General features: G+C 43.6%; 1 protein-coding gene across 1 annotated transcript in view; it reads left to right on the forward strand.

Moving 5' to 3' along the window:
* Positions 1–27,875, forward strand: part of NOTCH2 (notch receptor 2) — a 132,794-nt gene that overhangs the window by 66,214 nt on the left and 38,705 nt on the right. Inside the window, exons 8-14 of the mRNA XM_084637742.1 lie at positions 4,455–4,643; positions 5,855–5,968; positions 8,431–8,544; positions 13,522–13,755; positions 18,600–18,710; positions 22,406–22,598; positions 26,473–26,618. Coding sequence (XP_084493868.1) covers positions 4,455–4,643; positions 5,855–5,968; positions 8,431–8,544; positions 13,522–13,755; positions 18,600–18,710; positions 22,406–22,598; positions 26,473–26,618 — 1,101 coding nt within the window. The remainder of the gene's footprint in view (positions 1–4,454; positions 4,644–5,854; positions 5,969–8,430; positions 8,545–13,521; positions 13,756–18,599; positions 18,711–22,405; positions 22,599–26,472; positions 26,619–27,875) is intronic.

The following is a 27,875-nucleotide window of genomic DNA, read 5'->3' on the forward strand; positions in this document are numbered from 1 at the left end:
TCCTAAGTGGAGCACAGGATCTGGTCCAAGAGGTGAATATAGCTGGACTTCTTGGTAATATTGACCATAATATAATTAAATTTAACATCCCTATGGCGGGGAAGACACCACAGCAGCCCAGCACAGTAGCATTTAATTTCAGAAAGGAGAACTACACAAAAATGAGGAAGTTAGTTAAACAGAAATTAAAAAGTACTGCCCCAAAAGTTAAATCCCTGCAAGCTGCACGGAAACTTTTTAAAGACACCATAATAGAAGCTCAACTTAACTGTATATCCGAAATTAAAAAATCATAGAGAACCAGGAAGTGCCACCGTGGCTAAACAACAAAGTCAAAGGAGCAGTGAAAGGCAAAAAGGCAGCCTTTAAAAAGTGGAAGTTAAATCCGAGTGAGGAAAATAGAAAGGCACATAAACTCTGGCAAATGACATGTAAAAAATATAATTAGGAGGGCCAGAAACAAATTTGAAGAACAGCTAGCCAAAGACTCAAAAAGTAATTTCAACAGATGTTTTAAGTACATCAGAAGCAGGAAGCCTGCTAAACAACCAGTGCAGCCACTGGACGATCAAGATGCTAAAGGAGCACTCAAGGAGGATAAGTCCATTGTGGAGAAACTAAATGAATTCTTTACATCGGTCTTCACGGTTGAGGATGTGAGGGAGATTCCCAAACATGAACCATTCTTTTTAAGTGACAAATCTGAGAAACTGTCCCAGATTGAGGTGTCATTAGAGGAGGTTTTGGAACAAATTTATAAACTCAACGGTAATAAGTCACCAGGACCAGATGGTATACACCCAAGAGTTCTGAAGGAACTCAAATGTGAAATTGTAGAATTACTAACTGTAGTCTGTAGCCTATCATTGAAATCAGCTTCTGTACTAAATGACTGGAGGATAGCTAATGTGAGACCAATTTTTTAAAAGGGCTCCAGAGGTGATCTCAGCAATTACAGGCTGGTAAGCCTGAGTTCAGTACGGGCAAACTGGTTGAAACTATAGTAAAGAACAAACTTGTCAGACACATAGATGAAAATAATTTGTTGGGGAATAGTCAACATGGTTTTTGTACAGGGAAATCATGCCTCACCAACCTACTAGAAATCTTTGAGGGGGTGGGGGGGTCAACAAGCATGTAGAAAAAAGGGATCCAGTGGATATAGTGTACTTAAATTTTCAGAAAGCCTTTGACAAGGTCCCTTACCAAAGGCTCTTAAGTTAAATAAACTGTCATGGGATAAGAGGGAAGGTCCTTTCTTGGATTGGTAACTGGTTAGAAGATGGGAAACAAAGGGTAGGAATAAATGGTCAGTTTTCCGAATGGAGAGAGGTAAATAGTGGTGTCCCCCAGGCAGAGGTGAAAGTAAGCCAGTCCGGTCCAGTACGGCGTACTGGCAAGAGCCAGTACGCCGTGCTGGACTGGACCGGGTTCCCCAGGCTGGCGATTTAAAAGGCCCAGGGCTCCCTGCAGCGGCTGGAGTCCTGGGCCCTTTAAACCGCCTCCCGAGCCCTGCTGCCGGAGCCCTGGGTAGCAGTGGCAGGGCTCCGGCGGTGATTTAAAGGGCCCAGGGCTCCAGCCGCTGCGGGGAGCCCCAGTCCCTTCAAAGCGCCACCTGAGCCCTGCCGTTGCTACCCCAGGGCTCAGGCAGCCGGGCTCGGGCAGTGATTTAAAGGACCCAGAGTCTCTGCAGCTGGGAGCTCCGGGGGTGATTTAAAGGCCCTGGAGCTCCCAGCTGGAGCCCTGGGGCCTTTAAATCTTTAAAGGCCCCGCCTCTTCTGGTTGAGGCCACGCCTCCGCTCAGGACTCCGGCATGCCGGTAAGTCCTTTAAGTTACTTTCACCCCTGCCTCCAGGGGACTGTAGTGGGCCCAGTCCTATTCAACATATTCATAAATGATCTGGAAAAAGGAGTAAACAGTGAGGTGGCAAAATTTGCAGATGATACAAAATTGCTCAAGATAGTTAAGTTCCAGGCAGACTGCGAAGAGCTACAAAAGGATCTCCCAAAACTGGGTGACTCGGCAACAAAATGGCAGATTAAATTCAGTGTTGATAAATACAGTCATGCACGTTGGAAAACATAATCCCAACTATACATATAAAATGACGGGGTCTAAGTTAGCTGTTACCACTCAAGAAAGAGATCTGGGAGTCATTGTGGATAGTTCTCTGAAAACATCCACTCAATGTGCAGTGGCAGTCAAAAATGGTAACAGAATGTTGGGAATCCTTAAGAAAGGAATAGATAATAAGAAAATATTGTATTGTCTCTACATAAATCCTTGAATACTGTGTGCAGATGTGGTCGCCACAGCTCAGAAAAGATAGATTGGAATTGGAAAAGGTTCAGAAAAGGGCAACAAAAATTATTAGGGGTATGGAACGACTGCCATATTAGGAGAGATTAAAAAGACGGGCTTTTCAGCTTGGAAAAGAGACGACTAAGGGGGAATACGATAGAGGTCTATAAAATCATGACTGGTGTGGAGAAAGTAAATAAGGAAGTGTTAGTTACTCCTTCTCATAACACAAGAACTAAGGGTCACCACATTAAATTAATAGGCAGCAAGTTTAAAACCAACAAAAGGAAGTATTTTTTCACACAATGTACAGTCAACCTGTGGAATTCCTTGCCAGGGGATGTTGTGAAGGCCAAGACTATAACAGGGTTCAAAAAAGAACTAGATAAGTTCATGGAGGATAGGTCCATCAGTGGCTATTAGCCAGGATGGATAGGGATGGTTTCCCTAGCCTGTGTTTGCCAGAATCTGGGAATGGGCGACAGGGGAGGGATCACTTGGTGATTACCTGTTTTGTTCATTCCCTCTGGGGCACCTGGCATTGGCCACTGTCAAAAGACAGAATACCATACTGGGGTAGATGGACCTTTGGTCTGACCCAGTATGACCTTTTTTATTACTGGCAATCACAGTTTTTCCCAATATAGCCTAATCTGCAATCTTTATAGTGTTGTTGTCGCCTCTCCAGTTTATTCCTGGTGGTTCAGATACCAGTGGACTGTTTGTGATAACAGTCTCATTTCGCTGCTGGGAGAAATAAGGAAAGGCAGTGATCCAGTTACTTCTGCCCCAACAGCAGCTGTTCCCTGGGATTAAGCTCATTTATCTGGCAGGAGGAGTAAAATGGATTGCTGATTGGCTCACTCACCCAGTGTGGGTTTGTTCTTTCCAAAGTGGACCCCAAAGTTGGGTCTACATGCCAATGAAGTCATCAGCCACTGAGTCTGCACCAGGACATGGAGGGATGGACTAGATAACAGAAGCAGCTTTTCCATTGCAGCTCCCAGTGTGCAGAAGAATGACCCTGACAAAGGCCCACTTGCTCCTGGTGGCTCTTGGTCACTTGGGCTCATCAGTTATGTTGATGCTTGGTTACTTAGACCACTTAGTGCTCTCTCAAGAACCACTTTTCTCTTTGCTACTGGTACTTTTTTTTTTATCTCGGATGTCTGATTCTCCATCCAGTTCAGGTTGTTGCTGTAGCACTTTAGGGTCAGTGTACCTGTTTCCTGAGCAAACAGATATAACCTTTCCATTTATATGAGATCTTGTTTTTCCCTGTTTGGTTGTTTTGGACCATCTCTGTGTCAAATCTATTTTGAGGATAATGCCTCAGAGTTTATATGTCAGCTGTTTCAGTCCTTCATGTGGTAGAGGTTAATGATGTTATGTCTAACAGCAAGGAAGCAGCTAGATTCTTTAATTACATTTCCAGACTTCTTACCATTTGTTTAGAAGTTGCAATTTTTGCACAGCTAATATTTTGGGGCTTGTCTAACACATTTTCAACCTTGACACTGAGATTTTTGTGTGTGCCCACTGCCCATAGTACCTCTTGAAGACCATCACTAACCAGCATACCTGGTGCTGGTGTCTTCTGGAGAGGGCAATTCCTTGAGTGAGTTTTACTCCTCTACCCTACCTTGGACAAGAATGCTGTGTGAAGCTCCTCTAGGAGAGGGCCCTAAAGGCTAGTCTGACTGAGATAGGTAGCAAAGGCCTGGCTGTCACCTGGGCTCAGGAGCATCCTGAAGGCCTCAGCCCTGAAGTGGGTGGGCAAGTTGAAGAGGTGATTTGGATATGAGGCCTTCAAAGAGGCTTGAGTGCCCTGATCCCCGGTTGGGTGCCTCTGTCAATGCCATCTTCAGCTCCATGGGAGTGAGGAGAGGAGCAGTGGTACAGACCAGAATGCTCTTCTTGACCTGTTGATAAGGCTGGGAAATTTCTCTTCCTATCTGAAAACAGGATGCCATTGAATTTTTCCTCAGGTACAGAAAAGGCAGCAGGCACCTCACAGTAGAAAGAAGAGTCCTTTCTGCCCTACGCTTCTTGTCAGGAGGCAATGGCACGAGAAAGGCCTGACTGGAGATGGTGCTGAGGCTGTCATGACCAGAAAAGTAGATTCTGATATATAAATATATGTCTATTGCAGCAAACAGCAACCCATGTGAGCATGCCGGGAAATGTGTGAATACAGAAGGCTCCTTCCACTGTGAATGTCTGAAGGGGTACACAGGGCCTCGCTGTGAACTGGACATTAATGAATGTCTTTCCGAACCATGTCAGAATGATGCCACTTGCCTGGATAAAATTGGAGGGTTCACATGTCTGTGCATGCCAGGTAAGGGGACACTTTCCAAGCTGGGATGGGGCTTCTAGCAAAGATAGAAAAGCTCAGAAGTGTGAGGAAGAGGAGGGTTGTCCACTGTGCCAGAGTGTAATGGGAGTGCCCAAGAGCTGTGCTGAATGAAGTCACTGGAGATGATTTGCTCTGGGCAGATGGTTGTGAAGTCTTGCTGGTGTGTGAGGGGAGGAGAAAGCAGGGTGGTGTGAAGCAGAAAGAGAAACTAGTTTGTAATTTGTTAGTGAGCAAGGCCTAGCTTGTTAAATTAAATACAAGCACACAAATTGGTTACTTCTTAACCCTCTTTGTATCTTAACTTTTGGTTTTGGATAATTTCCTGGGCTTTGTCAAGTCTAGGTTTTCAATGTTGCAAGTGATTCAGTTCCCAGTAGATTGGGAAGCTATTCTATAGACTGATAGATATCACTATTAAAAATATTTTCTGACATGTTTGAAATCTTTACTCTGTAGCGTTTACCACATCAAGTACACCAATGCTCTGTCCAACCTATTAACTTCCCTTTAGTAGTGACCAATGCCCAGTGCTTCAGGGAAAAAACCGGTATGCCCTTGGCCAATTGTGCAGTGATATGCAAATACAGAAAAACCATTCCTTCATGACTCCACTAGGTAATGAGCTGACACGCTGAAACATAAAGTGAATTTAACCAGACTTAGTAAGTCTTACTCACTAAGTCTAGTAACAAATGAAGGCGTTGCTCCACTCTTTCCAAAATCCACATACAGTATTTTGACCCTGCCCTCCCGTGGGAGTGAATTTCAGAGTGACTACCTGCTGAGTTAAAGTTTTCTTTTGTTTTGTAAATTATCTCCTTTTATTGTCAGTGACTCTGTTGATGGGCACCAGTGTATTTGGTCACCTCCCAAATCATTAAAAACATAATTGTCTCTGTCTCTTTTCAGCATGCAGAAGAAAATGGTACATTTTAATTCAGATTTCTGTCTTTAATGTGATATTGGGAGATCATGCATGCAGCTCTGAAAATGTAATGTTCAAGTTGAAAACTCCACTGTAACTCTTGTATTTATGCCTTTAAAGTATGGTCTCTTTACATCAAAAATGACAATACAAACTGGAATCTCTACTTCAGTTAAATCTAGTTTTGATTTTCAGTCCTGGAATAAGGTGTAGCCAACATCCCAGCACTTTCTAAAGCCTTTCTGCCATTCCTTGTTATCCTTTCCAGGGTTTAAAGGTGTGCACTGTGAACTGGAGATTAACGAATGCCAGAGTAATCCCTGTGTGAACAATGGAGAATGTCTGGATAAAGTCAATCGCTTCCAGTGTGTCTGCCCACCTGGTAAGGGTTCCTCTCCTGCACCACCTCTACTTCTGCTTACAAAGGGCACAACAGACTGTTGGAATGGAGCGAATGCAAATCTGCTCAGGATGTGCCTTCCCTGCAGAGTGCTCATGCCCAAGTTAGAATTCCTTTAAAGGAGAACAGAAATTATTAGCTGTAATACTTGCTAAATAAATTTAATATGCAACTACCCTGATGCAACATTAACACTGTGCATTTAACTGGACAAATGTTAAGAGTGAACATGTAGCTTTACACAGCAGCTACAGCCATGACTTCACTTGTTAAGAATGTCATGGTGAATTACAGACCAAAGTCTGTAGAGATTATATTTTAAATCTATTTTAATTTGAACCAGTTTTCATCCTCCACATAATTTTTTTTGGCTTCCTCAAGGTTTTAGGTGAGAGCCTTTGCTCAGCAACACAACATGGTTAAGTCGCTAGCACAGTACAGGGAGTCAGAATTCTCTGCAGAAAGGGGCTGCTGCTCATCTAAGGGACCAGCACCAGGTTCAAGGTCACCAGGTTAAGGTCCAATGTCTTGTAAGCCAACCGGGGGAGAATTAAATGCTTTTTTTCCTGGGCCAGCCCAGGGAAATCTCCACTTTCCTTCAGTCCCTTCCCCCCAGAAGTAGTTCTTGAGTCCTCTCTTCCCTTCTCCTGGTGCCACTGCATCACCATAACTGACACAATCTACTACCTTGTTGATAGGCGTTATCAATAACAAAGCGTTGTAAGGCATGGGGACATCTTGTCCTGTGCTGTACAGTGCATCCCATACTGCTGTGTTAGCCTTAGCTGTAATTGTGGCTAAGGGGATGCGTTAGAAATAGATGAATTATTTCTTCATGTGGAGTTCCTCACTTTGACTGCCCGAAGTCTCCTCCATTTGTTGTTTTGTTGATGGCATCCTCTGTTTCCCAAGCATACCACTGTGGAGGGTCCTCCCTTTGCTTTGTTCTTGTTGTTCCATGCCAGCCCTATTCTGACATGTCTGCACTGCAAATGAAGATGTATTGCTTTGCTCATGAAAGCTTATGCTCAAATAAATTTGTTAGTCAGGTGCCACAGGTACTCCTTTTCTTTTTGCTTTGCAAGTTACAGTATTACTAAAGTACAGATATGCAAGCCCATGTTTGCTTTAATCTAGCTAGGGTGGATAACAATAGCAGTGAAGATGTGGAGGCATTGCCTGTGGCATAGGCCAGCAACCTAAGTAGGTACCCAGAGTCTCAGGTGAGCTGAAACTGGGCCAGCTAACCTGTGCCAACATGTCCTCATTGCCATTGTTACCTGTGCCAGTCAGATGAACACTATAAGCATACCTTCACTTGCAGTGTGACATATCCTGAGTATCACAAAGATTGTTCCTGCCCTTTTGACTTGGAGGATAGAAGTTACCTCTTGGCAGGGTGTTTTGCTGGACCAGGAACCAGTTAATCCAGGGAGGGGTGCGGGCTAATGATGAAACACAGTTTGGATCTACTAAACTATATGTGAGCAGTTTTAAAGATTTGCTAAGAATTAATCCTGAGCAATACATCTGCCAAAGTCTGCCTACTCTTTGATGCAATTGACGCTATGCTCAGAGATTTAATGGGGAGAAAAGTGGTGGTACTCTCTAAAGCTCCACTCAAGTCCAAGCTTGTTCATTTCAAAGTGAGATGTTTCAGAGATCATATTTAGGCATTGAAGGATTTGATTTTTGTCGGTAAATGTAGGTAAAAGTTGATTTCACAGCAAAAGTATTTCCATTGACTATAATCAAAATTCACAGATAAGCAGCATTTTCTTATATTTCCTGAAAACTTCTTCTTTTATTTAAGAATATTTACTTTGTATATTTTGACGTGATGTTGACAATGTTTTAATGTTAATAAAGCTTTACCTTTCTGACTCTCAAAATGTCTACTTTCATTAAATAATTATTGTCTGACCCCTCCATAATTTCCTGCAACTTTGAAAATTTAAATTGATAAAAATAGAAAAAATGCTTAAAAATGAACATCAATACTATCTGTTGACATTATTTAAAAAATTGAATTCTTCTAAGCCTAATCATAATGATTGTCCTTCTTACTTTGAGGTAAGTAGCTAACAATATGACATTGAAAGTATCATTAGGATTCAGAGTTAACAACTCATTACGGTTAATGAGAAGAGTTCACACTTCTCCAGAATCAATTTCAGGCTGTCTGCAGACTCTGGCAGGTGGCCAGTATCCATTTCTTTGTTAACATTCAACACTCTTCTTCTTAACCATAAAATCTAAAGATCTAACAAATGAGAGCTTAAATTATGGAGCCAAAATGGCAGTCACAAGGAGAAAAACTGGCTGGTTGAAAAGCTGCAAATTGGCCAGTTCTTCAGGTGGGCCTGTTTGAGGAGCAGGAAGGGACAGGGGATGGATTCTACTCTGAATAGCTTCAGGATTCTCACTTTCCTCTTGCCTTTCAGGTTTCACTGGAGCTGTGTGCCAGATCGACATTGATGATTGCTCCAGCACACCTTGTCTAAATGGAGCCAAGTGCATTGATTATCCAAATGGCTACGAATGCCAGTGTGCCACAGGTTAGCCTTGTCACATCTTCTCACATTCAGCGCAGTGGCTAGAGCCCCTTGAATAGAAAGTAGAATGTGCAGCCTATGTAGTGAGCAGAGATGGGCAGTGAAGCATTAGGTCTGTGCTGTCTCTGAAGGTCTTTTTTCCAGGAATCTTTGCTGCCTACCTCTCTGCAGCAGAGGGCAGCACTGAGTGTCTCTTAGGGACAGAAGTCCCCTGGTTTGTAACACCAAAGGATTCACAGTTGCCTGGAAGGAAGTCTAGCTTCACTTTTCAGTGTCATCACTTTTTCCATACAAAGAGTCCCTATTTATTGGTGTTTTTCCATTCGGGGATTCCCCAGCATGGAATGCTTTCTTTGGGACTTCAGGATGGGCCCAAGTGAAAACTGCCTGAGACCAAGAAAGATGGGTAGAGCAATGCTATACTGTATTGCTTCCTGCTTGTCTGCTTCCAAACTACTTAATATAACTGTGAGGAATGGGCTATGAGCGTACATAGTGCCTTAAAAGTTGAACACCCAGGAAATGTGGTACACAGTTAGTAGCCACCTGCCAAAAAGTCTGATTTAAGTGGTTTGCCCAGGGTCACATAGGAACTCCATGGCAGAGCCAAGGATAAAACCATCTTCTTCTGGGTGACATTCAGCTCATAGGTTGCATTTGCAACCTCAAATGTGACAGTTCCTAACTTAAGTACATGACTTTCCAGCCTAAACTTTTTTAACATAGCTTTTTAATGGGCCTGATATAGCTATAAAAATTACAAGACGTCAGTTCAAACAGAAGGTTGCAGGTGCCTTAGAGCTGTCTAAGACCAGCCTTAACTCTTCAGCTCTGAGCAGAAACTGCTGGGTGAGGCTTCATTTAGGACTGGGTCAATTAGACTCTTATTCTGGACTGATCTTGGCCACTTATTTCCAAAGGTGTTGAACAAGTTTCCTACCCCTGTTCCTCAGTTTCCCACTTTGTAACATCTGATGCTTTAAACCCACATCACCGGGGCTCTTGAGGCTCTAGGAACTGTGGTACAAGGAAAGAGGCCCCTGCAGCTGCCACTGTCTCAGACAGGCACTCTTAGTCTGGATGGATTCATTTTGGCTTATTATCAGTGAATCCATCCCAAGTGTCAAATTCTATTTAAAAAGCGGCTAAGGTAAGATAAGTTGTTTAGCAGCAATAACGTACTCTGCTCTGTACAGAATCCACAGAGACAGACTTGCCCCGAGACATCCTAAAAGTACCAGAGAACTGAACCCCTAACTTTAGATCAGACTTAAATAAAACATTCCTTCCTTTTTTTTGGTCCTCATTTTATGTTGGGCAAGTCCTCTTCCCCAAAGAAGGGAAGTGGCAAAGGGTGCCAGGAATAGTCTAATAATGCTACACAGGGAATGAGTAGACACTAAGCTGTTTGGGACAGGAGCCTTGCCTTCCATTATGTTTTTACAGCACCTAACACGTTGGCTCTACTAGAAACAACAGAATTTACCAAAATGCTATTTGGCTTTATCGGGACAGGTTCACAACAGTTTTGGAAGAGGAAGACTATGCAAGAAACAGCAGAACAGTCCTAAAATAGTGGAACAAATTATCAAGAGTTGTGTAAATTTACAATCACATGAAGTCCTTATTATCAAGACTAGCTGTTATTCTAAAAGACTTTCTCTAGTTCAACTACAAGTTATTGGACTTGACATAGGAATTGCTAGGTGAAATTGCATGGCTTCTTACATAGGAGTTCAGGGCAAATGATCATGAAAAGTCGTTCTGGTCTTAAAATCTATGAATCCAACACAAGCCAATGGCTGACTGGGAAGCATCTCTCTTTATTCAGAAATGGCTCTGCATCATACGATATGACAAGATATCACACTGCAGACTATGCCATAGTTTTACTCCAGATTTTGTTCAGACATCAGTATCTCAAAAGAAGACCGAATTGCTATAGAACAACCGCTAGAAATGGGAGCTCTAGAGCTTGTGGTTCCTGGTAAAGAAAAAATCAGTTTTCTCTGTTTAATGAGTTTGAAAGAATATGCAGGAGGATGTGTTTTGATACTGTTCCTCTAAAATGAACCTGGCACACACAGACCACGTCATCCCAGTTACAGAATGATGTATCAGGTTCCTGAGACTAGACTGTATCTCTGCCTCCATAAATCTCTCTTATTCCATCTTTTGACCGTGTTAAGCATTTCTATGAAAATTCTGGAAGTAGCATTTATTTTGTGTGTAATTCCAGGGATTAAGAAACCCTCTTCGAGACTCTTGTCAGAACATTGTGAATGGGTATGGTAGCAACTTGTAAACTGTGTGTCTCTACGATGGCTTGCAGTTTTAAAGCAACGTGATACCTCTTAATAGCTAATTCCACAGGGAATGCAATAGATGCAAGAGGAAAAGTTTCAGAAATATCAGAATGCAATGGCTCTAGGCCAGAGAAGAGGCGTTGTTACCACGTGAATTCTCTTTTGAATACTGATTGTGACAGAATAAATGTCACTAGGAAAACAAAAAGAAAAGGAGTACTTGTGGCACCTTAGAGACTACGGTGCCACAAGTACTCCTTTTCTTTTTGCGAATACAGACTAACACGGCTGTTACTCTGAAACTAGGAAAACAAAAAACCCAAACCTTTTCTGGACTTGCAAGCAGCTGTGGAAAGTCTGTGCCTAACTCAAGATAGGGCATGGTCCAGCTGATTTTCACTCAGTGTGAAGGGGAGCCTTAGTTATTAATCTTTAGCAAAGGCTGCTGGGAGGGGAAAGAGGGGTTTGCAGCCATATATAATACAGGGCTACCTGACTGGAGGGGTGCCAGGAGGAGCGGCAATACGAGAAGGGTGGGCTGTTCAAGGAGTGCCAGGAAAAGGCAACACCGGATCAGAGTGCTAACTAGATTGAGGACATGCAGGACCTTGAAAAGCAGGTGCTGATTTTGGGCACACAGGCTGGGGCCTGTTTCCCTAGAGAGACTTTGGATTTCCCAGAAAAGGAAAAAAGACATGGGGTACAATGAACATGGGCAGTTTTGAGGAAATGAGACTGAAAGCAACTGTGAATGGCCATGCAGTTGAAATACTAGCGTGTCTGTTTAAAGAACTGCTATGTCCCTGGCTTCCTCTTTCCCTCCATTTCTGTGATGGAGACACTGAGAGCAAGTGTCTTGCATGGCATCATTCATTATAGATAGAAAAAAAGATTTTGTACCAGGACTCCTCTATTCTGCTCCATGTGAAGGATCATCCCCGACTATGTTCTCCAGGGCTTTGTCTGCTGTAATTCCAAATGTCTCAAATTATAGGGCACCCACATTATAATAGTGCATTAACAGGGCCTGAAAAATGTACCTGGCAATTCCTAGACCTAGGACTAAATCATTCTAAGCCAGGGTGAAAAATGCTTGTCCTGCCTCCTTCAGTTTAAAGGAATGAATCAGTGCGGTATGACACTTTATAGTAATTAAATTTAATAGCTGTAGTATTGTAATAATATTTTCAGTCAGCTTTCTAATTAATAAATTTAAATATGGAGAACTCTCTACTGCGCAGAGGCACAGGAGGTGCATGTCAGCAGCCTTTAGCAGACAGCAGTGTATCACCTTACAATTGGCTCATGGTTGGAGTGTTTAAAGGTTCTTGCCAGCCATGAGGACTAAAAGATTTTTGAGCTAAAACTTACCTTTTCTGCAGACCTCCAGGAAAGCTTCAGTGAAAAAGTCAATTTTTTCAAGGCCTGTGCATTAATTTCTTGTATTGACAAGAGTTAAGCCCTCTGGGCTGCTGGATAGTGGAAATATCTAGTATTATTACTCGTAGTCTAGTAAGAGAAGGGATTGTCTTCAGTTTGTTTCATATGGATGTCAATAAACAGTTCTGATAGTAATTTGAATATTTTCCTCCCCATTTTCCTCATAATTGCTCAGATTTGAATGCATTCTAGGTATCCGTCTCTGTTGCAAAGATTATCTATGCAGCTTTTTCTGTGGCACACTGTGCTTTGTGCACCATACAGGGTCTGTTGGCTTCTCTGGGGTTGGGAGATGGGTTACAGGTTAGGTGCCCAAACAGTTCTGTATATTCTGAATACAATTTTGCTAATTTGTTATGATGAACACTGCCAAGGTTCCTTCTCCACTCTGAACTGTAGGGTACAGATGTGGGGACCTGCATGAAAGACCCCCTAAGCTTATTCATACCAGCTTAGGTTAAACGCTGCCACCACCAAAGTGTTACACAAAGAGCAGGGGAAGTGCCCACTTGGAAACGTCTCCCCCCCCCCCCCCCCAAATATCCCCCCAAGCACTATATCCCCTTTCCTGGGGAAGGCTTGATAAAAATCCTCACCAATTTGCATAGGTAAACACAGACCCAAACCCCTGGATCTTAAGAACAATGAAAAGTAATCAGGTTCTTAAAAGAAGAATTTTAATTAAAGAAAAAGTAAAAGAATTGCCTCTGTAAAATCAGGATGGTAAATACCTTACAGGGTAATCAGATTCAAAACATAGAGAGTCCCTCTAGGCAAAACCTTAAGTTACAAGATGATACAAAAACAGGAATATACATTCCATTCAGCACAACTTATTTTATCAGCCATTTAAACAAAACAGAATCTAACACATATCTAACTAGATTGCGTACTGACTTTTTACAGGAGTTCTGACCTGCATTCCTGCTCTGGTCCCAGCAAATGCATCACACAGACCGAGAGAACCCTTTGTCACCCCCCTCCCCCTGCGCAGCTTTGAAAGTATTTTGTCTCCTCATTGGTCATTTTGGTCAGGTGCCTGCGAGGTTATCTTAGCTTCTTAACCCTTTACAGGTGAAAGGGGTTTTTCCTCTGGCCAGGAGGTATTAAAGGTGTTTACCCTTCCGTTATGTTTATGACAAACACTGTGTTATTGTGTTTGATATTCAGTGCAGAGGACATCATATAATATATCTCTAAGCATCTTAATCACGGCTCTTCATTTTTCTCTTAGGTTTTACTGGCACTTTGTGTGAAGAGAATATCAACAACTGTGACCCTGACCCTTGCCACCATGGTGAATGCCAGGATGGAATTGATTCGTACACTTGTGTCTGCAATTCTGGGTACATGGGTGCCATATGCAGTGAGCAGGTAGATGAATGCCAGAGTAACCCCTGCCTCAATGAAGGACGCTGCATTGACTTGGTGAATGGCTATCAGTGCAACTGTCTCCTGGGCACTTCAGGTACATAAAGCATAAGATGGCAGGGCAGATAAAACTCAAGACTTTAAAAAAAGTCACACTCTTATCAGAAATTATCATTTTTTATCTTCATGTAGCTAGTCATTTACTTCCCTTTTTATAATCTTAAATTTCTAAAGTGGGTCTTTTGTACTTTAGTTAGATAATTGTTAGCAGGAAGTATCAGTGTAAAATATGAAATACTAAGAAATTTCACACTTAAAATGCTCATCTGTGCTGCAAAGTGCAAATCCAGGGCCTCATTAGCATCCTTACAGTGAGAAGACAAACATAAAATTGATAGACAAATAGCTCATGCTGTGTTTGCAACCAGCACCACTGTCTAATGGATTGAACATCTGTGAGTCAAGGATGCTACAAGGCTTTGACCCATCCTTTTTAATCTAAGTATTAGTAAGGGCATTCTGTTTGGGAAAATTGCTATAGGGAAAAAAATAAAATATTGAGAATTAAAGGGCCCTGATCCTGCAAACACTTAGGCAGTAATATAATGTCACTCTCACAAATGATCCTATTGAAGTCAATGGGACTACATTGCTAAAATTCTTTTTTTTAATTACAGACTTTAATGGCATGAAATCTGCCACTTTGAAACAACTTTTATTTCAGTGTTAAGAGTTTAGCCTTTCATACATTAACAAACTGGAATGTACACCATAACACATCCAAGATATTGCAGCATCAGACTTGATGCTGTTGAAAGCTTTACTTGCACATTTAGTTAGAGCTACACTTTTCTCTCCACTGTTCTTGCTACAGTTTTTGCTGTAACAATACAAGTAGTGTTTGTTGTACTCTGTATACTTGGGCAGTATTCTCTCTTACAACTAATTCACTTCTTCCCCATCCTCAGAATTGAGGCAGTCCCTCTCAGACTGTACACAGGTAAAACAGCAAAAATATTTTTCTTGTGTCCAAAATGGCTGATTCTTATGCTGGAAGGCTGCTGATTAGATACAAGGAAACAAATTCTCCTGTTACTCATTGACTCTATTCACCTTAATGGAGTTTCACCACACTAGTAGACGAGGACTCAGAGCACCACGTGCTGATATAGAATCATAGAATCATAGAATATCAGGGTTGGAAGGGACCCCAGAAGGTCATCTAGTCCAACCCCCTGCTCAAAGCAGGACCAATTCCCAGTTAAATAATCCCAGCCAGGGCTTTGTCAAGCCTGACCTTAAAAACCTCTAAGGAAGGAGATTCTACCACCTCCCTAGATAACGCATTCCAGTGTTTCACCACCCTCTTAGTGAAAAAGTTTTTCCTAATATCAAATCTAAACCTCCCCCACTGCAACTTGAGACCATTACTCCTCGTTCTGTCATCTGCTACCATTGAGAACAGTCTAGAGCCATCCTCTTTGGAACCCCCTTTCAGGTAGTTGAAAGCAGCTATCAAATCCCCCCTCATTCTTCTCTTCTGCAGGCTAAACAATCCCAGCTCCCTCAGCCTCTCCTCATAACTCATGTGTTCCAGACCCCTAATCATTTTTGTTGCCCTTCGCTGGACTCTCTCCAATTTATCCACATCCTTCTTGAAGTGTGGGGCCCAAAACTGGACACAGTACTCCAGATGAGGCCTCACCAATGTCGAATAGAGGGGAACGATCACGTCCCTCGATCTCCTTGCTATGCCCCTACTTATACATCCCAAAATGCCATTGGCCTTCTTGGCAACAAGGGCACACTGCTGACTCATATCCAGCTTCTCGTCCACTGTCACCCCTAGGTCCTTTTCCGCAGAACTGCTGCCTAGCCATTCGGTCCCTAGTCTGTAGCTGTGCATTGGGTTCTTCCGTCCTAAGTGCAGGACCCTGCACTTATCCTTATTGAACCTCATCAGATTCCTTTTGGCCCAATCTTCCAATTGGTCTAGGTCCTTCTGTATCCTATCCCTCCCCTCCAGCGTATCTACCACTCCTCCCAGTTTAGTATCATCCGCAAATTTGCTGAGAGTGCAATCCACACCATCCTCCAGATCATTTATGAAGATATTGAATAAAACCAGCCCCAGGACCGACCCTTGGGGCACTCCACTTGATACCGGCTGCCAACTAGACATGGAGCCATTGATCACTACCCGTTGAGCCCGACAATCTAGCCAGCTTTCTACCCACCTTATAGTGCATTCATCCAGCCCATACTTCCTTAACTTGCTGACAAGAATACTATGGGAGACCGTGTCAAAAGCTTTGCTAAAGTCAAGAAACAAGACATCCACTGCTTTCCCTTCATCCACAGAACCAGTAATCTCATCATAAAAGGCGATTAGATTAGTCAGGCATGACCTTCCCTTGGTGAATCCATGCTGGCTGTTCCTGATCACTTTCCTCTCATGCAAGTGCTTCAGGATTGATTCTTTGAGGACCTGCTCCATGATTTTTCCAGGGACTGAGGTGAGGCTGACTGGCCTGTAGTTCCCAGGATCTTCCTTCTTCCCTTTTTTAAAGATTGGCACTACATTAGCCTTTTTCCAGTCATCCGGGACTTCCCCGGTTCGCCACGAGTTTTCAAAGATAATGGCCAGTGGCTCTGCAATCACAGCCGCCAATTCCTTCAGCACTCTCGGATGCAACTCGTCCGGCCCCATGGACTTGTGCACGTCCAGCTTTTCTAAATAGTCCCTAACCGCCTCTATCTCCACAGAGGGCTGGCCATCTCTTCTGCATTTTGTGATGCCCAGCGCAGCAGTCTGGGAGCTGACCTTGTTAGTGAAAACAGAGGCAAAAAAAGCATTGAGTACATTAGCTTTTTCCACATCCTCTGTCACTAGGTTGCCTCCTTCATTCAGTAAGGGGCCCACACTTTCCTTGGCTTTCTTCTTGTTGGCAACATACCTGAAGAAACCCTTCTTGTTACTCTTGACATCTCTCGCTAGCTGCAGCTCCAGGTGCGATTTGGCCCTCCTGATTTCATTCCTACATGCCCGAGCAATATTTTTATACTCTTCCCTGGTCATATGTCCAACCTTCCACTTCTTGTAAGCTTCTTTTTTATGTTTAAGATCCGCTAGGATTTCACCATTAAGCCAAGCTGGTCGCCTGCCATATTTACTATTCTTTCGACTCATTGGGATGGTTTGTCCCTGTAACCTCAACAGGGATTCCTTGAAATACAGCCAGCTCTCCTGGACTCCTTTCCCCTTCAAGTTAGTCCCCCAGGGGATCCTGGCCATCCGTTCCCTGAGGGAGTCGAAGTCTGCTTTCCTGAAGTCCAGGGTCCTTATCCTGCTGCTTACCTTTCTTCCCTGCGTCAGGATCCTGAACTCAACCAACTCATGGTCACTGCCTCCCAGATTCCCATCCACTTTTGCTTCCCCCACTAATTCTACCCGGTTTGTGAGCAGCAGGTCAAGAAAAGCGCCCCCCCTAGTTGGCTCCTCTAGCACTTGCGCCAGGAAATTGTCCCCTACGCTTTCCAAAAACTTCCTGGATTGTCTATGCACCGCTGTATTGCTCTCCCAGCAGATATCAGGAAAATTAAAGTCACCCATGAGAATCAGGGCATGCGATCTAGTAGCTTCCGTGAGCTGCCGGAAGAAAGCCTCATCCACCTCATCCCCCTGGTCCGGTGGTCTATAGCAGACTCCCACCACGACATCACCCTTGTTGCTTACACTTCTAAACTTAATCCAGAGACTCTCAGGTTTTTCTGCAGTTTCATACCGGAGCTCTGAGCAGTCATACTGCCCCCTTACATACAATGCAACTCCCCCACCTTTTCTGCCCTGCCCGTCCTTCCTGAACAGCTTATATCCATTCATGACAGTACTCCAGTCATGTGAGTTATCCCACCAAGTCTCTGTTATTCCAATCACATCATAATTCCTTGACTGTGCCAGGACTTCCAGTTCTCCCTGCTTGTTTCCCAGGCTTCTTGCATTTGTGTATAGGCACTTGAGATAACTCGCTGATCGTCCCTCTTTCTCAGTCTGAGGCAGGAGCCCTCCCCTCACAGACATTCCTGCCTGTGCTTCCTCCCGGTATCCCGCTTTCCCACTTACCTCAGGGCTTTGGTCTCCTTCCCCCGGTGAACCTAGTTTAAAGCCCTCCTCACTAGGTTAGCCAGCCTGCTGGCAAAGATGCTCTTCCCTCTCTTCGTAAGATGGAGCCCGTCTCTGCCCAGCACTCCTCCTTCATGGAACACCATCCCATGGTCAAAGAAACCAAAGCCTTCTCTCCGACACCACCTGCGTAGCCATTCGTTGACTTCCACGATTCGACGCTCCCTACCTAGGCCTTTTCCTTCCACGGGGAGGATGGACGAGAACACCACTTGCGCCTCCAACTCCTTTATCCTTCTTCCTAGAGCCACATAGTCCGCAGTGATCCGCTCAAGGTCATTCTTGGCAGTATCATTGGTGCCCACGTGGAGAAGCAGGAAGGGGTAGCGATCCGAGGGCTTGATGAGTCTCGGCAGTCTCTCCGTCACATCGCGAATCTTAGCCCCTGGCAAGCAGCAGACTTCTCGGTTTTCCCGGTCAGGGCGGCAGATAGATGACTCAGTCCCCCGGAGGAGAGAGTCCCCGACCACCACCACCCGCCTTCTCCTCTTGGGAGTGGTGGTCGTGGAACCCCCAACCTCAGGACAGCGCATCTCATGCCTTCCAACCAGCGGAGTCTCCTTCTGCTTTCTCGCCCCAGACATATCATCTGGTCCACTCTCCGCAACGATATCTAATCATATGCATCCCCTTGTCGTGCCTAAGCAATTTGACTACTGCAATTTGAATTTGGCTGTTTTCAGGAAACTTATAGCATTGTTGTTTGTATGTTAGGGTCGGTCTGGTTTTCACTTGAATTTCATCACATTTATTTGCAGGAGTGAACTGTGAGAATAACTTGGATGACTGTGCAAGTAACCCCTGCATTTATGGAGTCTGTATCGATGGCATTAATCGCTACGATTGTGTCTGCAAGCCTGGATTTACAGGTAAAATGTACTTTCATTTAACTAAAAGAAAAGAGTACTTGTGGCACCTTAGAGACTAACCAATTTATTTGAGCGTAAGCTTTTGTGACACTTCAAGTGAGCTGTAGCTCACGAAAGCTTATGCTCAAATAAATTGGTTAGTCTCTAAGGTGCCACAAGTCCTTCTTTTCTTTTTGCGAATACAGGCTAACACGGCTGTTACTCTGAAACCTTTCATTTAACTGATATTTGTCCTCAGTTTTGCCTTGAAGATAATCATCTCTCCCCTAGGAGGATGGTCTCTTCCTTCTAAGGCAGGGGTTCCCAAACTTGGTTCATGGCTTGTTCAGGGTAAGCCCCTGGCGGGCCACGAGACACTTTGTTTACCTGAAAACGGTAGCTGAAGTGGTGGCCTAGCCTGCACTGCTTTCCGCAGCTCCCATTGGCCAGGAACAGCGAACTGCAGCCACTGAGAGCTGCAAGCGGCCATACTGTAGATGCTCAGGTAAACAAAGCGTCTCGTGGTGCACCAGGGGCTTACCCTGAACAAGCCGCGAACCAAGTTTGGGAACACCTGTTCTAAGAGAAATTCTTTGTTCGTTGATAGCAAATGGCCTATTTGATGTCTCAAGAAATAATTCATATTCTTAATGAGTCTCAGTATCTCTTAATTTCAGCGCACATTCTGCCCATTGGCTAAAGAAATGTTCTAGCTTGGTGCCATGAATTGTAATTCTTTTGGGGTTATTTAGTCCAATTCACATGACTCAGCTTCATAAGAAATAATGATCCAAAGTCCCAGTCAGTGGGTTTACTTACAGTTTCTTTATTGGAACAATAAAGTTGTACATCATAGCAAGGGGTCTCTGTTTGAACAGAACTTGGAAAATTGGGCCAACTTGTATACAAATTAAATGTTTCCCTTTCCTTCTGCAAATATGAAACATTCCGTTAGTTTTATAATGTGCACAGCTACTATCCAGCTAGTACTGGTGCAGAAGTCCCCATCAGCCAGCCTGCTTGGATGGAGTTTATTTCATGGTTTAAATTGTTCTGTTTGTATTAAAATCATTTGTATCCTGCAAATGTGCTAATTGAAAGAAATATTTTTGGCCCATTGTTTTAGTGATCTGAACTAAACATCACAGCAGACCAGCCCCAATGCTCCTAATATTTTATGCAATGTTGTAGCTGGGTTAGTCCCATGATATTAGAGAGGCAAGGTGGGTAAGGTAATATATTTTATTGGACTAGCTTCTGCTGGTGAGAGACAAGCCTTTGAGCTTACACAGAGCTCTTCTTCAGGTCCTATGGTCTTTGTCTAAAAGGTCAGTACATGCTTTGCCTGCTGTGAGCCAGACTGCATAATGGATTCATAAAATTAATGCACATGAGGGAACATGCTGAATGTCCTGTTAAAACAATCCCTTCAGCTAATATGTCACTATTTTTACTGAAAGATTCCAATCAGAACTAATCCAAAATCTCTTCTCAGAAATAGCCCCAAAAAGATATTACTAATTTTATGCAGTTCTATTGACAAATCTTCTTTAACTTCCACCTGAAGGAAGGAAATTCACTTAAAAAAAAATATGGAGGCATAACTAAGCCCAAAGGGAATGAGGTATCATAGAATATCAGGGTTGGAAGGGACCTCAGGAGGTCATCTAGTCCAACCCCCTGCTCAAAGCAGGAAAAATCCCCAACTAAATCATCCCAGCCAGGGCTTTGTCAAGCCTGAGTTTAAAAACCTTTAAGGAAGGAGAATCCACCACCTCCCTAGGTAGCCCATTCCAGTGCTTCACCACCCTCCTAGTGAAAAAGTTTTTCCTGATATCCAACCTAGACCTCCCCCACTGCAACTTGAGACCATTACTCCTTGTTCTGTTATCTGGTACCACTGAGAACAGTCTAGATCCATCCTCTTTGGAACCCCCTTTCAGGTAGTTGAAAGCAGCTATCAAATCCCCCCTCGTTCTTCTCTTCTGCAGACTAAACAATCCCAGTTCCCTCAGCCTCTCCTCATAAGTCATGTGTTCCAGTCCCCTAATCATTTTTGTTGCCTTCCGCTGGATGCGTTCCAATTTTTCCACATCCTTCTTGTAGTGTGGGGCCCAAAACTGGACACAGTACTCCAGATGAGGCCTCACCAATGTCGAACAGAGGGGAACGATCACATCCCTCGACCTGCTGGCAATGCCCCTATTTATACATCCCAAAATGCCATTGGCCTTCTTGGCAACAAGGGCACACTGTTGACTCATATCCAGCTTCTCGTTCACTGTAACCCCTAGGTCCTTTTCTGCAGAACTGCTGCCTAGCCATTCGATCCCTAGTCTGTAGCTGTGCATGGGATTCTTCCGTCCTAAGTGCAGGGCTCTGCACTTGTCCTTCTTGAACCTCATCAGATTTCTTTTGGCCCAATCCTCTAATTTGTCTAGGTCCCTCTGTATCCTATCCCTACTCTCCAGTGTATCTACCTCTCCTCCCAGTTTAGTGTCATCTGCAAACTTGCTGAGGATGCAATCCACGCCATCCTCCAGTTCATTAATGAAAAAAACGGCCCCAGGACCGACCCTTGGGGCACTCCCCTTGATACCGGCTGCCAACTAGACATGGAGCCATTGATCACTACCCATTGAGCCCAACAATCTAGCCAGCTTTCTCTCCACCTTATAGTCCATTCATCCAGCCCATATTTCTTGTTCCTGACCACTCTTGCCTTTGGACCTCCTCTAGCTTTGGGTGCCATGTTAGTCGCCCATTGACCTTCCTGCTGCTGTGCTGTTAAAATACTTCAGCACACTTGTGAATCAGAATATTCCAGTATTCAGGACCTGCAGTTTCCTTCAGGTCAAGGGCACGAGCTGGAGTGTGAAATAGATGATTCACTTTTTAAGGCCTGGAACGTTGGGTTTTTTTAAACTTATTGTAGTGCCCAATCTATGCCAGTCACTTTGCAGACTCACAGGAAGGAACAGACACTTGAGGAACTTGCAGTCTAAGCATAGATGGCAAGTAGGCAGGGGTTAGGGAAAATAAGAAGCAGTATACTCTTTTATTTAATATACACAAGATCTAGATGCACTGCAGGCATTATGGAAGGAATGGGTGGGGATTCAAGAAATACTGAAATGTGGAAACGGTAACTGCCTATCTGATAAACCCAGGAAGGTTGCACCAGCCATAGTACAAGTATCAGGGGGTAGCCATGTTAGTCTGTATCCACAAAAACAACAGTCCAGTGGCACCTTAAAGACTAGCAGATTTATTTAACAAATAAATCTGTTAGTCTTTAAGGTGCCACTGGACTGTTTGTTGTTTTTGTGGATACAGACTAACACGGCTGTTAGTAACGAATAAATCTGTTAGTCTTTTTAAGATGCCACCAGGCAAAGTACAATTACATAATTTTCAATCCTCCTAAAGAATGTATATAATTTTGTTCCTGTGGCAATTCTGTTGTAGCTCTTTAACTGTTCCAGAAGGCCTATGAGATGTAGATGCTCTGCTCCTGATACCAACACCCCTATCTTTCAAAAATGTTGAATGCTTTAAACTCCCATAGTCTTAAACCTGAGTCAAAGCTGTTGTACCTTGCCGTATGTTAACTTTGTATTGATGATGAGTCACTGAATCTTGACAAATGTTTCTGTATGTATGCATGGTAAAGTTGTGTGTGAGAAATACTCGTTAACAAGTAATATTCTTTTCAGGTCCAAGGTGTAATATTGATATTGATGAATGCATCTCCAGTCCCTGTCATAATGGTGGAACATGTGTAAATGAAATGAATGGATTTCGGTGTCTGTGTCCTGAAGGCTTCCATCAACCCAGCTGTCACTCACAAGCTGATGAATGTCTTAGTAACCCTTGTGTACATGGAAACTGCACAAATGATGTCAGTGGGTGAGTTCCAGCATCGTGTTTAGTGCTTTGAGATCCTCGTGTACAAAATGCTATATACATGCAAAGTATTCAGTAGGTTTGGGCTTTTTGACTATAAAATCTTTATTTTTAAGACCAGTTTCTAAACACTTCTCTCCAATGTTTTTTATGGAAAAATCTGCCTCAGGCCTTGACCACTGTTGAGTGATAAGAGCAGGAGGGCACTGACACATATGGAGCGTTTCTGTGCTTGAAAGTAGTTGGTTTTGATGGGATTTCTTCCTTGCATCTGGAGTGCCATATGCTAAATGTGTCATTTGCAATGAAGAAAATTGACCTTTTTGTTCCTGCTTGGTTCTCTTATTGGTTGGTTGCCCATTGGGCTTATTGTTAATGAGCAGTCACAGCTTCTCTAAACACCTTTGAATGACAGTTTTTCAATAAATACCCTAAATATCATCTGCTGTGAAGATTCTGGTTCTCCCCAGTTTATTTCTTAATTAGACAACTGTCCAAACTTGTTTATATTGCAGCTTATCATGGCCACGTCACAGTCACCAGGGGCTAGCTGCAGCTCATCCCAGGTAGTTTTCTGTGCTATTCTAATACAGAGCCTCTGGCTGGTCATACAATCTTGCCCCTGCCATTCTTTATAGATTCTTATGCCATGCTTATCATCGTAGTATCTGAGCACCTTCTAGTAGTACATTAAGTGCTGTGTCTCATATGTGCTTTGTTCTCTCATCTCTCCCCCGGAGAAAAATTGTGTGTGCAGTGCAGTGCTTAGTTTTGGTAGGGTTTTTATTGTACATGTGGCTGTGTGTTTATATTAGAGAATACAGGTGAAGTGTGACTCACCCTTGGAGTGGTCTGGGATGGTCCTTAGTTCCTGCGGGATTTCTTTCCAAACTCTTAGACTGGCCCTTGAGAAAGTTCTGCCTGGCACACAGACAAACTTTACCTCAATTGTAAAGTGTTTTGTTGTGCCTGAGGAGTAGAGTTGTTGACCTCGGTTTTCATCCTGGATCTTTAGGTCATCTTTTCGATATTCTGGTTCTGAGCCCTTGTGCACCTTTAAGATAAGGATGAGAACTGGATATTCTAGGGGAAGTCAGCATAGAGAGCAGAGGACAGATTTAGTGGTCTTGCGGTATCCCGTATTGTTGAGAGGCACTGCAGTGTTCTGTACTAGCTGGAGTTTCATAGGGGCTGAGAGCTTTATGCCCAGATATGTCACATTGTTGCAGTCCAGCCAAGGGGTGGTAAAAGCATGTACAACAGGGGCGAGGTCATCGTCTGCCAAGATGGGGCAGAGTCTCCTAGCCAACCAGAGATGGTGACACAAAGCATTACTTGCATATGCTGCTAGGTAAGAGCCTAGGGTCCGGGAAGAACATAAGAGCCCTCCTAAACAGACTGAATCAAATAATTGTGAACCTTCAATCAGAGGAGACTGCATTGTGGCTGAAAGCTCTTCAGAATGCTTTTCTCTGCTCCTAACATCACCTCTGTCTTGCCCGGGTTCAGTTTCAGCCAGCTGTTCTTCATCCATGAGCTGATCTCATCCAAGCACTGGGCCATCTTGGTGGTACTGGTGTATGGTGAAGGATAAATAGAACTGTATTGTCGGCATATTACTGGCACAAGAATCTATGTCCTCTTTATCTGTTCAGATGGCTCCGTATAGGTGTTAAATAAGACTAGAGAGTGAATTGATCCTTTTGGAACTTCTGTAGATGCAGCAGTGCAGTTTCCTGTTACTGTTTATGTCCCTATCGGATGGATTTAAACCATTTTAGTGTGCTCCCCTGGACCCATCATGTCTCTTAGGCAGAACTGCAGTATCTCATGGCTGGCCATGGGGAATGCTGCAGAGACCCAGGAGGCTGAGATTGGATGACTGCCCTCTATCCACTGACAGCAGGAGTTCATCCAGCAGTGCCACTGAAGCAATTTCAGACCCATATCCTGCCCCGAATCCAGATTGTGCCAGGTCTGGAATATTAGCTTCAGTTAGATGGCCTGTGGCTAGCGACGCTACGAGCTTGCTCAGGAGTGGGAGATTGATACTAGACAGTGCCCAGCTAGAACCAATGTGTCCAGGGCAGGTTTCTTCAGTACTGGTCACACTATTGCATGCTTGAAGGAGAAAGGAAAGATTCCTTCTCTGACTGAGTCATTGGGTATTTTGGTCAGGAGTGGCACCATGAGTCTCTTTCATAAGCCTGGGGTGGGTTCAAGCTCCTTTAGGGTTTCCAGTCTTCCTTAAGGAGTGAATCTGCTTCACTCCCAGAATGCAGGCAGGCTGTTGTTTGTTGGGTACAGGTGGAGAGGGCCCATGTTGTTTGAGAAGCTGTTTGTAGTAAGATGAGGCCCTGAAACATAAGCCCTTGTATCAGAGGCCCAGTATAAGGTCTAAAGCCTGAGCTAAAGTAATGGTCAAGACTTCGCTAACATAAAGCAAAGTTAAGCTGTGAGCCAGAGGCAGGCCCTGCTCACAGAAACTGGCAAGGAAAGGGCTGATGCTGCTAAAAGGTACTGGACACTAGATATCAGAACACTCCAATACTTTCACATTCCACATATAGAACAAGGAACAAGCTGACCCATCCTAAAGACGGGGGCAAAAGGGTTATATGATGGATAGAGTTGTTTTGTTCGAAACAACATGTACAAGGTGAGAGGCAGCACCTTGCTACTTAGAGGGGTTGTACCTTGTTAAGTAGAGGGGTTGCACCTCAATATGTCAGGAGTGATGTGTAACTTGTTTGTACATCCCTGGGGCAGTGTCTTTGTCCGGCCTAGGGGGCAATGGAGTGTCCATTGTCAGGGAGCACATATGTACTAGCAGAACTGTAGACATCTGATCCGGGGAGCTAAAGACTGTGTTTCGTTTAACAATAAACTTGGCTGGGTGCCTTCGTACCTTATCGGAGTCTGTGGTCATTGGGGGTTCTCTCGGGGTCTGCTGTGTCAGCTATCTGCGCAGAGCTGGGGCAGCACACAGAGGGAACACATGCACATAGCTGACTGTTATCCACATTGGACAGAGCAGAGCACCACACCAGTGGCATCTGACAACACCATTCAAATGTGAGTGATCTTTGTAGCACAGCAGGATGATGGTTCTTTGCAGCACTTAGTTCTGGGCTCTGGTGCAGGCTGTAAGCACTCAGAATTGATTAACCTGATTACCACCCTGGATAGCTCCTTAGGGCAGCTACTATGGAAGCTCATAGGAAGATTCTCTTGATCTGTAATGCAGCCTCAGCCTAGGCTTAAAGAAATTCTTTCTCTCAACCTTAATTTTCTGCCATCATCTCTTGAGTTTCTGCCCCTCTTCATTTGGCACAGGATGCCAGAAAACCAAGGAGATCTGTGTGGGTGATGTGAGGGGAGGGGCATTGTGTCAGTGGTTGAGGCTAGAGTAGAAAGATAATGATTCACCAGATCCTTGATTCCTTGTCCTGTGAATGGAGTGTTGCTGTCCTTTATTAAGCTTTGGAATTTGATGGAGTGGATTGCCACTTCTCTTGGCTGCTTTCATCTGGAATCGCTTCACTTCATCAGCTCTCTCTATTTGGATTTGAAAGCCATCTTTCTTCCTTGCTTGTACCTTGTCATTTCTTTAGCTTCTACTAAACATTTTGAGATGGCTTGCCAAGAAAAGCGTGATGTGGAAAAAAGCTGTATTTTATTAAGATAACTAATACTGGGCATGTAGCTTTAAAGATTGGGTTGGTTTTAATATTAAGGAAATTGTATCACTGGTGTGACTAAGGTAAAAATGATTCATGAATCTTTCTAACAAAAAATCATCTCCATGTCCCTCCCCTTTCAGGTTATCTACCTGCCTACCTTCAGAATAGTACTGAAACATGCTATTTTCTTTCAGATACATATGTCTCTGTGACGTTGGTTGGGTTGGAACAGACTGTGAAGTAGAAGAGAACGCATGTCTGTCAAACCCATGCCAGAATGGAGGAATTTGTGACAGTCTGGTGAATGGATACAGATGTACCTGCAGGAAAGGATTCAAAGGTGAACTTGAAGGATGACTTTTTGAGCTCTGTTGTCTTCCATTTTATTGCATCTTAGTGCAACAATCTTCTTACTAAACTAAATGAAACATGAGGGATAATCTCAATACCATCCTCTGAAATTTAAAATTCGAGTGATATTTGAATTGAAAACAATCTGATAATATAGGCATGATACAATTATAGGTGTAATTCCTGTCAAAAAATAGTGTTTGTAAGTCTATTACAAAGAGCAGGGAGTTTCTCCGTAATTATGGTTCAGACTTGTTCTCTATTAGAGCACCAATTTTGGCACTCCCTCTAAATTAAAAGCCCTTTCCACTGCAGACATTAGAGGTCTGACCTATGGCCTCCTCAGGCATTTTTCCCACATTGGAGGTGGTTGGCACAATTAACTCTTGAGCAATGAGACTCATAAGAATTTTCACCACATTAACACCTATTAACTATTTCCACATCTCTTGTCTTAAAAGTGGCTACTTAACTTAATTGAATAGGTCTTGACAAGGTTTAACGCACTGGACTGGTTTTTTAACCAGAGTATGTGACTGGTGAATTAGGAACATAAAAATGGCGTGTCCGACAGTTGACTTTGAAGGTAACCAAAGCCCAAATAATTTAGGACTATGTCAAAAACACTTGAACCACAAGCTGGAAATGCATAGAAATTTAATGCAGACTACAGAGCACATGTTCTATCTACAGAGCACTCAGTAAGCAGATGGTCTCATTCTGTACCCTATGAAGTTTTATAGTGGTTTTCAGGAGTAGCCCAGTGTGGAGAACATTGCAAAATACAGTCTTCCTGTGACAAAGGCAAAGATACTTGTGGAGATGGTGATATCTGGAAAAGTCATAATGTTCTTGCTGAGACAAATGAAAGCACTCCTGACCATTTAGAGTGACCAGACGTCCCGATAATATTGGGACCGCCCTGCTATTAGGGGCTTTGTCTTATATAGGCAACTATATCACCCAGCCCCTGAAAAACAAAAGTGTCCCGATTTTTTACACTTGCTGTCTGATCACCCTGTGACCACTGGTGCTGTCAAGGGGCAGCTGTAGATTCAACCAGAGTCAGAAGCACCCTCAGCATAGCGGGCTGGACTAGCTGACCTTTTGGAGTCCTTTCCAGCCCCACATTTCTCTGAATATGGTGTGCAGACTCAATCAATCACAGGAGCTTGCATTCTGAGCACCAGATATTTTTACCATTCCGCAGCAGAGGCATTTGCCACAGAAACGCATCCCTTGCTAT

Source organism: Lepidochelys olivacea, assembly GCF_965140295.1.
Source record: "Lepidochelys olivacea isolate rLepOli2 genome assembly, chromosome: 8".
Classification (NCBI taxonomy): domain Eukaryota; kingdom Metazoa; phylum Chordata; order Testudines; family Cheloniidae; genus Lepidochelys; species Lepidochelys olivacea.